Source organism: Meles meles, chromosome 18 (genome assembly GCF_922984935.1).
Source record: "Meles meles chromosome 18, mMelMel3.1 paternal haplotype, whole genome shotgun sequence".
Classification (NCBI taxonomy): domain Eukaryota; kingdom Metazoa; phylum Chordata; class Mammalia; order Carnivora; family Mustelidae; genus Meles; species Meles meles.
In genome coordinates this window covers 41,054,325-41,066,705 of record NC_060083.1, presented here as the reverse complement: position 1 = coordinate 41,066,705, position 12,381 = coordinate 41,054,325, and the positions used below count along the sequence as shown (strand labels likewise).

The following is a 12,381-nucleotide window of genomic DNA, read 5'->3' as shown; positions in this document are numbered from 1 at the left end:
GAGGGGCAGAGGGAGAAAGGGAGAGAGAATCTCAAGCAGAGGCCACAGTGAGCATGAAGTCTGATGTGGGGCCTAATCTTATGACCCTGAGATCCTGATCTGAGCTGAAATAAAGAGTTGGACCCTTAACCAGACTGAGCCACCCAGGCACCCTAGCTGTTGTATTATCTTAAAATAAGAGAACAGTTAAGTTTGCTGCATCAGTTGACTCTTCCTTTTATGAATACTTTCTTTGTAGCTGGTGATACTGTTTGATAGCATTTTACCCAGAATAGAACTTCTTTCAAAATTGGAGTCATTCCTCACAAATCCTGTTGTTGCTTTATCAGTGAAGTCTATGTAATATTCTAAATCTTTATTGTTATTTCAACAGTCTTCAAGGTGTCTTCACCAGGAATAGATTCTATCTCAAGAAACCACTTTCTTTGCTTACCCATAAAAAGTAACTCTTCAACTGTTCACATTTAGTCATGAGATTATAGTAGTTCAGTCATATCTTCAGGACCCTCTTCTAGTTCTTTTGCTATTTACATCACATCTGCATTCAGAACATATACAACATTTATAAAGTTTGTAGTCTTATATGGGCACAGTTCATGGTATCCCAAAACAATTACCATGGTAACGTCAGAGATCACTGTAACAAATAAAATGATAATGAAGAAGTTCAGAAATACTTTGGGAATTATCAAAATGTGATACAGAAATGTGAAATGAGCAAATGCTTTTGGGGAAAGTGGCACCGGTAGACCTGTTCGACACAGGGTTGCCACAAATCTTCAATTTGTAAAGAAAACACATTATCTGTGAAGCACGATAAAATGAGATATACCTGTATATGATTTCAGTCATTTGGGATTTAAGACTTGCTTTTGCTTTATGGCCTAAGATATGGTCATTTTTTAAATGCTTGTGTGTGCTTGAAAAGAGTGTGATTTTATAATTGTTGGATGTAATGTTTACATATGTAATACATACGCCTTACTAAGTCAAGTTTGTTAATTCTGTTTAAATCTTTATTTTTACTGATTTTTTTCCTTTTTGTTTTATGAGTTATTGGTTAGTGTTTGCATGTCACATTTTTTCAAATTCTTTACCTTTAACCTCTCTGAATTATTATGTTGTAGGAATAGCTCATGTAAACAGCTCATTGTACTCTTTTTACTTTTAGTTCTAATCTGGAAATCTTTGTCTTCTAAATAAAGCATCTGATCCATTTACATACAATATAATTGCTGTTGCCTGTCTTTAAATCTGCTATATTTTATATGCTTTCTCAGTCTTTCAATTATAAAGGTTTTTTGTTTTATGTTTATGGGTTTTTTTTTTGTTTTTTTGTTTTTGTTTTTTTAGAGAGGGAGAGGAAGGGTGGGGCAGAGGGGGGGAGAGAGAGAATCTTTTTTTTTGTTCCTTAAAGATTTTATTTGTCCACCTGACAGAGAGAGAGATCACAAGTAGGCAGAGAGGTAGGCAGAGAGAAAGGGGGAAGCAGGCTTCCCGCTGAGGAGAGAGCCCGATGCAGGCCTCCATCCCAGGACCTGAGATCATGACCTGAGCCAAAGGCAGAGGCCCAACACACTGAGCCACCCGGGTGCCCAGAGAGAGAGAGTCTTAAGCAGGCTCAACACCCAGCACAGAGCTTAATGTGGGGCTTAGTCTCACAACCCTAAGATCATGAGTCTGATCCTTATCTGACTGAGCCACCCAGGCGCCCCTTAATTAGAAGTGCTTTAAGCTATTTTTTGTTGTTGTTGTTGTTTTGGGTTTATGTCAGTATCCTAAGAATTACAACAGCCATCTCTGACTTCAGAAAATCCAGTGTCACTTGATCATTTTACAACTCTCCTGGATACTACAGATATCTTAGGAGCATGTAATCTCCATGTATCTCCATCGGATTTACATGCTGTCATTGTGTGATAGTTTAATTTTCTTCTATATATTTTATTATTTTTGTATTTTATTTTATTTGTTTTTATTTTTTCAAGATTTCATTTATTTGAGGGGGGCATGAATGGGGTGAAGAGCAGAGGGAAAGGGAAAAGGAGAAGTAGACTTCCCCCTGAGCAAAGAGCCCAACATGGGTCTCGATCCCAGGACCCCAGGATCATGATCTGAGCTGAAGGCAGTTGCTTAACTGACTGAGCCACCCAGGGGCCCCTATTTTTATTATTTTTTTTAAGTCACAAGATGTTACTATTGTGTTATATAGTATAATGTTTATTTAGCTTTACCAAATATTTGCTATTTTTATTGTTCTTCATTCCAGCAGTCCTTCTGGAATCATTCTCTTTTATGTTTGAAGAATACATTTTGTACTGTTAAGTATGAATCTTTTGACAGCAGGTCTCTGTTTTTGTTTCATAAATTGAGTCCCAATACGGGACTCAATACCAGAACCCTGAGATTATGACTGAACTGAAGGCAGACACTTAACCAACTGAGCCACCCAGGCATCCCTGGATAAAGGTCTTTTTTTTTTTTTTTTTTAAGATTTTATTTATTTATTTGACAGAGATCACAAGTAGGCAGAGAGGCAGGCAGAGAAAGAGGAGGAAGCAGGCTCCCCGCCGGGCAGAGAGCCTGATGTGGGGCTCGATCCCAGGACCCTGGGATCATGATCTGAGCCGAAGGCAGAGGCTTTAACCCATTGAGCCACCCAGGCACCCCGATAAAGGTCTTTTACGACATAAAAAGCAGGAGCGCCTGGGTGGCTCATTCGGTTAAGCATCTGCCTTCAGCTAAGGTCATGATCCTGTGGTCCTGGGATCGAGCTCCACAGTAGAAACCTAACCAAGAGTGTCAGTAAACCTTGCCAATAAACCACACTTGGAAAACCCAGAGCAGGAATACATATTCATTTGATTTATTTGATAAATAGGCTTGCTATAACAATTTGACCAGGATCTCAAAAGAAGTATCTTTAAAAAAGATTTTTTAACATTTAAAAAGTTTTCATAGTTAATATAAAGATAATGTCAAATTCAAAAGGTGGGGCGTCTGGGTGGCTCAGTTGTTAAGCGTCTGCCTTCAGCTCAGGTCTGATACTAGGGTCCTGGGATCGAGCCCCACATCAGGCTCCTTGCTCCGCGGGAGGCCCGCATCTCCCTCTTCGACTCCCCCTGCTTGTGTTCCCTCTCATGCTGTGTCTCTCTCTGTCAAATCAACACATAAACTCTTAAAAAATTTAAAGGGTATCAGTGACATTAAGGCTCCTTTCTTCCCTCAATAAAGGAGGTAAAGTTACCAGTTTCATATGTATCCTTCCTCAAATGTTCTATGCATTCACAGACTTGTATATATTTATATATGTACATATCTATAGTGTTTGTGTGTGCTTACAAATGATAGCATAGTGTATACATAGGACAAAGTTTTTTTTACTTATAATCAAAATTATATCTTAATTTTTAAAAACGATATTTTTTTTTTTTAAAGATTTTATTTATTTATTTGACAGACACAGATCACAAGTAGGCAGAGAGGCAGGCAGAGAGAGAGAGGGAAGCAGGCTCCCTGCTGAGTAGAGAGCCCGATGCGGGACTCGATCCCAGGACCCTGAGATCATGACCTGAGCCGAAGGCAGCGACTTAACCCACTGAGCCACCCAGGTGCCCCTAAAAACGATATTTAAAACTCAATTTATGGGTCTATCTTGTTACGAAATTTGTAGGTCTGTATTATCATGATTAAACTTTTATTATCAAAGTTTATCTGTTTGCAGTGGTTTTGAGTATAAGATTTTTCTTGTCACAAATTTATACATACTTTGGTTATATTCAAATTTTGCTTTTGTTGGATATACTACTAACATATGCACACATGCATATACCCAAATGTATGTATTTATATTCATAGAGTTAAAAATGCCAATTATATTTAAAATAATTTTTTAAAAGATTTTATTTATTTATTTGTTTGAGAGAGAGAGTAAGAGAGGGAACACAAGCACGGAGAGTGGGAGTGGGAGAAGCAGGCTTCCTGCCTAGCAGGAGCCCAATGTGGGGCTGGATCCCAGGATGCTGGGATCATGACCTAAGCTGAAGACAGACGCTTAACTGACTGAGCCACCAAGGCACCCCTAAAAGAATATTTTTTTCTGAAATGTAGCATCCATAAGTAATTTCAGCAAGAGTCTTGTGATGCATATATAATGAATTAGTTGCCGTTGAATTAATAAAGGATTGTGTTAGATACATTATCTAGAAAAGAGTATTATAATAATCATAACCAGTCACTGTGCTAAGCATTCTACATAGAGAATGTTGGATAATCTTCTTTTTTAAAGATTTTATTTATTTATTTATTTTAAATATTTTATTTATTTGACAGAGAGAATACACAACTAGGCAGAGAGGCAGGCAGAGAGAGAGGAAGGGAAGTAGGCTCCCTGCGGAGCAGAGAGCCCAATGCGGGGCTCGATCCCAGGACCCTGGGACCATGACCTGAGCCGAAGGCAGAGGCTTTAACCCACTGAGCCACCCAGGTGCCCCGATTTTATTTATTTATTTGACAGAGAGAGAGAGAGATCACAAGCAGGCAGAGAGAAGGAAGCAGGCTCTCCGCTGAGCAGAGAGCCTGATGTGGGGCTTGATCTCAGGACCCTGAGATCATGACCTGAGCCAAAGGCAGATGCTTAACCCACCGAGTCACCCAGGCGCCCCATGAGATTGTTGTATAATCTTCAAATGACTAAGAAGTAGGTAATGATTTTAATTTTATAGCTGTGAAAACAGAGACTCAGACTGCTAAAATAATCATATATTTCTCATTTAAAAAATATATTTTTTAAAAGATTATATTTATTTACTTGTCAGAGAGTGAAGGAGGGAGCACACAAGCAGGGGGAGCGGGAGTCAGAGGGAGAAGCAGGCTCCTCATTGAGCAAGAAGGGGGTTGTGAGACTTGATCCTAGGACCCTGGGAGCCCAAGGCAGATGCTTAACCAATGGAGCTACCCAGGGATTCCCTAAAATATATATATGTATACATATATTTTGAAGATTATATTTATTTATTTGAGAGAGAGAGAGTGGGCATGTGCTCGCCCATGTGTTAGGGTTGAGGGCAGAGGGAGAAGCAGACTTCCCGCTGAACAGGGAGCCTGATGCAGGGCTCAATCCCAGAACCCTGAGATCATGACCTGAGTTGAAGGCAGACACCTAACCAACTGAGCTACCCAGGCGCTCCTCTTTGAACAGTCTAATAGTTCCAAGCGAACAGTATTTTCTAAAGTATTTGAGATAGATCCCTTTTTGAATCTGTGTACTGTGTTGTAGCTGGGAATTTTATCCCTAGCCATAAGTCCCCATTTATATAACATTAGTAAAGGTGGTATTTCGTTAGTATATGTAATATGGCCAGTATTGATGATCTTCATGACACTGTCACTTAATGTAGTGCTTTTTGAAGTGATTCATTCATTCTGCTAATATTTGACTGAACCTGATATGTCAGAAACCATTCTAGCATTGGAGGTAGCGGACAAAATCAAATATCAACATTCCAGATACATATATTTGATTTGGAAAGACAGACAGTAACAAATATGTAAAGTTGTGATAAGTGCTCAAAACCACAATAAGAGGATGTGGAGTGAGGATTGTTCTTCAAGGTGATGAAACAGATCTCTGAAGAAGTGACTGACATAAAATATGTAGATATTTGAGGAAAGAACGTTCTTAGCAGCTGTAGAAACCCTGAAGTTGGAGAATGCCTGCATTTGGCCAAAAACCAAACAAAAAATGCCCAACATCGTTTGTCATCAGGGAAATGCAAATTATAACCACAATGATGTACTGCCTCATACCAATATGAATGGATAAATCTAAAGGGATTAAAAACAAAAATGTTATCAAGGATACAGAATAACTACAACTCATATTTTGCTGCCAGTATCTTTGTTGTTCCTCAAACTCTGCAGGCCATTTGTGAGATTGTTTGAGTATTCTGCCCATATTTTAATAAAATTGTCCTTTCATCATAGAGTTTTAGAAGTTTTTAGGTGTTCTCTGTAAAATATTTTCTCTTGATCTTTGATTTGCCAATTCATTTTCTTCACAGTGTCTTTCGATAATCACAAGTTTTATTTTAATTTTTTGAGATTTTTTATTTATTTCTTTGACAGAGTGAGACACAGCAAAAGACAGAACGCAGGCAGGGGGAGTGAGAGAGGGAGAAGCAGTCTTACCGCTGAGCAGGGAGCCCGGTGCAGAGCTCAGTCCCTGGACCCCGGGATCATGACTTGAGCCAAAGGCAGCTGCTTAACAACTGAGTCAGCCAGGTGCCCCTAATCACAAGTTGTAAATATTAATGAAATCTTTTGGTCCTCTCTAAAATATTTACCAACCTTAAGGAGACCTGGCTTTTCATTCTGAATATTTTGGGACTTCATTAAAGTCTTTGATCTAACAGATTACCCTGGCTGCTGTGTGAAGAATAGCTTATAAAGCAGCAAGAACAGAAACAGACTAGTTAAGAGGCTACTATAGTGATCTAGAAAGAAATAGTGGTACATTCGACTGGGGCTGCAGTGATGGGGGCATTGAAAAATCTGAATTAAAGATATAGGCTACTGAATTTGCTGATTTGGAATGTGTAATGAGAGACAGTCATGGAGGGAAGACGTTAGGATGATTCTGTATTTCTCGTTTGAGAAATTCTGTATTTCTGGTTTGTGCCGTTTATAGAATATCCAAGCTACAATTGACCAAGGTTATTTTAAAGTCTAATGTATGTTTGTCAAGTAGTATGTTGTTCAACATAAATTGGAAAAAAAATTTTTTTAAAGTAATTGGAAGAGTGTCCCATAATACAAGAAACTTAAGAAATTCAAATATATGATTATGGGGCACCTGAGTGGCTCAGGTGATTAAGTATCTGACTCTTGGTTTTGGCTCAGGTCGTGATCTCCTGGTCACGGGATCAAGCCCTAAGACAGTCTCTGTGCTTAGTCCAGAATCAGCTTGATCCTCTTTCTCCCCCTCTGTCCCTCTCCCTGCTCAGGTGTGCACACATGCTGTCTCTCTATCTCAAATAAAAAGAAAAGAAATACATGATTACTACCCTCTTTTCTAAGAGAGAATTTTAGAGGAAATTTTACTCTTTTTTTATATACATGTAATGGAGTTGATGTGCATATTTGGAATCATGTGCTAGAATGGAATCTAGCAGTAACAATACTTGATTGTTTAAATTTAAAAACTGCTGTTCTCATGGGGCTCCTGGGTGGCTCAGTTGGTTACGTGACTGCCTTCAGCTCAGGTCCTGATCCTGGAGTCCCAGGATCGAGTCCTGCATCAGGCTCCCTGCTCAGGGGGGGCGTCTGCTTCTCAGTCTGACCTTTCCCCTCCCATGCTCTCTCTCTCTCCCTCTCTCTCATTCTCTCTGTCTCTTTCAAATAAAAAAAAATAAAATAAAAATTATATTAAAAAAAAAACAACCCTGCTATTCTTGAGGCACCTGGCTCACTCAGTTGGTGGAGGATGTGAGGTGTATATTGTTTTAAAGATTTTATTTATTTATTTATTTAGAGAGAGCACACATGTGGGCATGAGTAGGAGGAGAGGCAGAGAGAGAATCCTGGGTAGTCTGTGCTGAATATGAAGCTCGAGGCCAGGGCTCGATCTCATGACCTGAGCCAAAATCAGGAGTCAGGCACTTAACAGACTGAGCCACCCAGGCACCCCACATGTGACTCTTGATCTCAGGGTCATGAGTTCAAGCCCCACATTGGGTGTGGAATCTACTTAAATAAATAAAATAACATAAAAATAGGGGCTTCTGGGTGGCTCAGTCGGTTAAGCATCTGCCTTCTGCTCAGGTCATGATCTGGGATTGAGTTCTGCATTGGGCTTTCTCTCAGTGGGGAGTCTGCTTCTCTCTCTCTCACTCTCCCTCTGTGTGCTCTCTCTCACTCTTTCAAATAAATAAAATCTTTTCTAAAAATAAAAAAGTAAAAACTGCTATTCTTTTGGCTTTTTATCTTCATTACCAACTTGAGGACTTTTGTGCATTTATAAAAACAAGTTAGTTTTAATAATCCTTTATGGAGATAGTTCTTTGATCATAGACCATAATGCTGTTTTATATCTTTGTCAGAAAAGTACATTCTTAAGCATTAAGGTGATTCTTAGCTTCCCTATAGGCTTAAGTATGATTCTATATGTGAGAATCAAGTTAAAGCAAATCGTGAGTTTTTGCCAGTAAAAGTCATTGTTTCAGTTGTGATTTCATCAGTGTTGTATATATGCCAAGTTATGAGTTTCTTTTCAAATTTATAGGAGCTAGTTTATGATGGTAGAAAGAATTTTGGAATAGGAAGGGAACTGAATTCTAGTCCAGCTGTGTGAATTTAGGAAAATCATTAACTTTGGATATCTCATTTTCTTCATCTGTAAAATGAGGAATAATTGATTAAAGTTCTTTTAAAATCTGAAATTATAGTTTCTTATTGGTTTTGTAAAGATTAGGTTTATAAAGATGTTTGAACCATAATTGTATTAGAAACATTGAAAATTCAATCTTAGGGTGATTCATAAAAAGAAATGAATTGTGGCATCTTGCCTGGCTCATAGAATGTTATTAAATCTGAATCACTGTTACCCATATCAAATTTAAGTCCATTACTAATAAAGCTACCTTTCTCTCTTAATAACAGTTTCATTGAGATACAATTCACATACCATAAAATTCATTCATTTGAAATATACAGTTCAGGGGTCACCTGGGTGGCTCAGTTGGTTAAATGTCTGCCTTTGGCTCAGGTCATGATCTCAGGGTCCTGGGATTGAGCCTCCAGTTGGGTTCCCTACTCAGCAGGGAGTCTACTTCCCCTCTGCCCCTCCCCCTAGTCATGCTTGCACTCTCTCTCAAATAAATAAAATCTTATTTAAAAAAGTGTACAAATCAGGGCATCTGGATGTCTGTTTTGGTTAGCGTCTGACTCTTGGTTTTGGCTCAGGTCATGATGTCAGGGTTGTGAGACAGAGCCCCAAGTTGGGCTCTATGCTTAGCCTGGAGTCTGCTTGAGATTCTCTCCCTCTCTCACTGCATGCATGCATGTACTCATGCGCTATTTGTCTCTCTCTCTGAAATCTTAAAAAAAAATAAATGAAGTGTACAATTCAATGGTTTCTAGTATATTCACAGAGTTGTGTAGCCATCACCAGGATCAGTTTTTATCATTTTCATTACCCCATAAAGAAAATACCTTTCACCTCAAACTTCCAGCCCTAGGCAACCACTAATATACTTTCTGTTTCTATAGATTTGCCTATTCTGAACATTTCTGATAAATATGTGGCCTTTTTTGTCTGGTTTCTTGCACTTAATATAATATTTTCAAGGTTTATCCATATTGTAGTATATATCAACACTTGGTATTCCTTTTCTTTGTCAAGCAGTATTCCATTGTATATCACATTTTATCTGTTCATCGTTTGATGGACATTTGGGTTGTTTCCACTTTTGGGCTATTACGAATAATGCTCCTATGAACATTTGTGTATAAGTTTTTGACATACATTTTTATTTCTCTGGGATTTATATATCCCCAGTAAGAGTGGGATATCTGGGCCCTCTGATAAGTCCATTTAATAATCATTTGAGGAACTTCCTGGGCTGTTTTCCTAAGTGGCTGCACCATTCAGCATTCCTACCAGCCTCTACATTCCTACCAGTGTCTTTACATCCTCCCTTACACTTAGCATTATCTGTGTTTTTGATTATAGTCATCTAAGTGGGTGTGAAGTGGTGTCTCCTTATGGTTTGATTTGCATTTCCCTGATGGTTAAGGATGCCGAGCATCTATTCATTTGCGTATTAAGGCTAGCTCTTTCCCTGAAGTGTACCCGGAGCATTCTGAAGTATCAAATAAGCAATGTCCTCTCACTCCTGCGAGAGTAAATCAAAGCCTAATTTAACCCACACATCTGTTTTCACCTTTATTTCTGTGAAATGTAACAATGAATTTTATTGGAAATAAGGATGACCTGTATTTTAGTTGGAATTGTTACCTGTCTTTGGTTGGGGGACAGAACTTTCATTGATACAGCTTTAACACTGAAATCTCGGCAATTTGCTCAGTCTTTCAAATGTTCATGAGTAAAACTGCAACTTATAAAGCAAAAAGATGGGAATGAAGCATGTCTGGGAATCTGGTAGAAAATTAATAGTAGCCCTATTTCCCTTGTATCATAGAAGTTTTATGGGGAAAAAATGTTTTGTGAATTAATACAGCATGTATAAATGTGCTTCAGGAGCACATTTAATTTAGGATGTGGATTGAAATAGGTTAGTTTGAAATGACACTTTTGTTAATAGAAACTTAATTTATTCCATTAAGAATATTTAGTTTTGGGGCACCTGGGTGGCTCAGTGGGTTAAAGCCTCTGCCTTCGGCTCAGGTCATGGTTCCAGGGTCCTGAGATTGAGCCCCGCATCAGGCTCTCTGCTCGGCAGGGAGCCTGCTTCCCTTCCTCTCTCTCTGCCTGCCTCTCTGCCTACTTGTGATCTCTGTCTGCCAAATAAATAAATAAAATCTTTAAAAAAAAAAAAAGAATATTTAGTTTTAGGGGCTAGCTTAGTTGGTAGAGCATGGGACTCTTGATCTCAGGGTCTTGAGTTGAAGCCCCATGTTGGTCTTGGAGCTTACTTGAAAAAAGTGTGGGGGATGCCTGGGTGTCTCAGTCAGTTAAGTGTCTGCCTTTGGCTCAGGTCGTGATCCCAGGGTCTGGGATGGAGCCCTGCATTGGACTCCCTGCTCAGTGGAGAGCCTCTTCTTTCTCTCTGTCCCTCTGCTATTCCCCCTGCTTGTGCTCTCTCCCTCTCTCTCCCTTTGTCAAATAAATAAATACAATCTTAAGAAAAAAAAGAATATTTAGTTTTAGTAGAGATTTTGCCCTGAAAAATATTAGTTGCTACAGTCTGGATTTTGTTTTAGTCCAGTCAGATTTTTGAACTAATGTTTTTTTTTTAATTTCCATTCCAGAAATACATGCTACAGGATTTAACTATCAGAATGAAGATGAAAAAGTCACCTTGTCTTTTCCTAGTACTCTCCAAACAGGTAAGAGTTGTGGCTTTTGTAAAATCCCATGATGAATAGTGACAACTTATTTCTTCCAAAGAAATTTGTTGTATGCCTTTTTTTCCTCATTTTAAGCCAATTAAATATTAAGACAGAGCCTCTTTTGAAAGAGGTTCATTGCAGCTTTTGGGCCACCAGGAAGAAAGACCCAAACTAATGATCATTCTACCCTAGAATATAATGCATTGTTTTTCACCTTTTCGGTCTCACCTTTCTAAAAATACAGTTACACAGCTCTGTCTTCCAGTAATTGAGGCCACATCTCTGAGATGAATGTCCCACAGTTGATTTTGATGTAGAAAAGTATAGTGAGGGCATGGAAGGAAAGATTTGTTAATAAAACACTATTATTAGGTAGGGGTACCTGGGTTGGCTCACTTGGTTGTGTTCACTCTTCTTCTCTGCTCAGGTCTTGTCTCAGGATCATGAGTTTTTAAGCGTGGCCCTGGGCTCCACGCTGGGTGTGGCACCTCCTTAAAAAATCATCATCATCATCATCTAGATTCTGTCATTAGGTATAAAAGCACAAAGGAAAAAGGAAGACTTTCTGAGCTTAATGTAGTATAAGAAATTATATACAAATCAGTTGGTAAAGCACTAAGACTTTGATTAGTGACCAATTGAAAAGCAACAAGTGGAGTGCATTTGTCATGATGAGCACCAGATGATGTACGAAAGTGTTGAATCACTATATAGTACACCAGAAACTAATACAAAACCATGTGTTAACTAATTGGAATTAAAATAAAAAGTTAAAAAGTAAGAGGGAATTTGTATGAAAAAAATGCAAATGACTAAAACATGTGACAAGATATTTGGCTTTCTCGTAATGAGAAATATGAAAACAGCAGTTACTGATATACCAGTTCTTGCCTGTTTATATCAGTGACTACCTTGATATTACTGGTAGGAGTGTAAATCCACGCAGTGTACTTGGAAGGCAGTCTGGCAGTATGTATCAAAAGCCTAAACACGTTCATGGTTTTGACCCAGCAATTCTGATAATAGGAATATATCCTAAAGAAAAATCATAAATGCAAGAAATGCTTTATGCCTAGAAATGTCTGTTGAGACATTACTTAAGGTAGTAAAAAATTAGAATGAATGTATTTGTTCAACCCTAAGGGAGTAATTATGACATCAGTATGATGGCATATATATAGCAACTAAAAGTGAGCTTAATGAATTCTTAACATTGTGAAGTGCTTATTATAATGTAAAATTGAAAAACAGAATACAAAATTACATATACAGGGTGATGAATCATATCTCTAAAATGATACAAATAAAATG

The 12,381-nt window shown here is 38.4% G+C and overlaps 1 protein-coding gene across 1 annotated transcript in view; it reads left to right on the top strand.

Annotated features, from left to right (window-relative positions):
- The window catches only part of NPEPPS (aminopeptidase puromycin sensitive), an 84,220-nt gene that overhangs the window by 30,374 nt on the left and 41,465 nt on the right, over positions 1 to 12,381 (top strand). Inside the window, exon 3 of the mRNA XM_045984803.1 lies at positions 10,990 to 11,067. Within this exon, the coding sequence (XP_045840759.1) occupies positions 10,990 to 11,067 (78 nt within the window). The remainder of the gene's footprint in view (positions 1 to 10,989; positions 11,068 to 12,381) is intronic.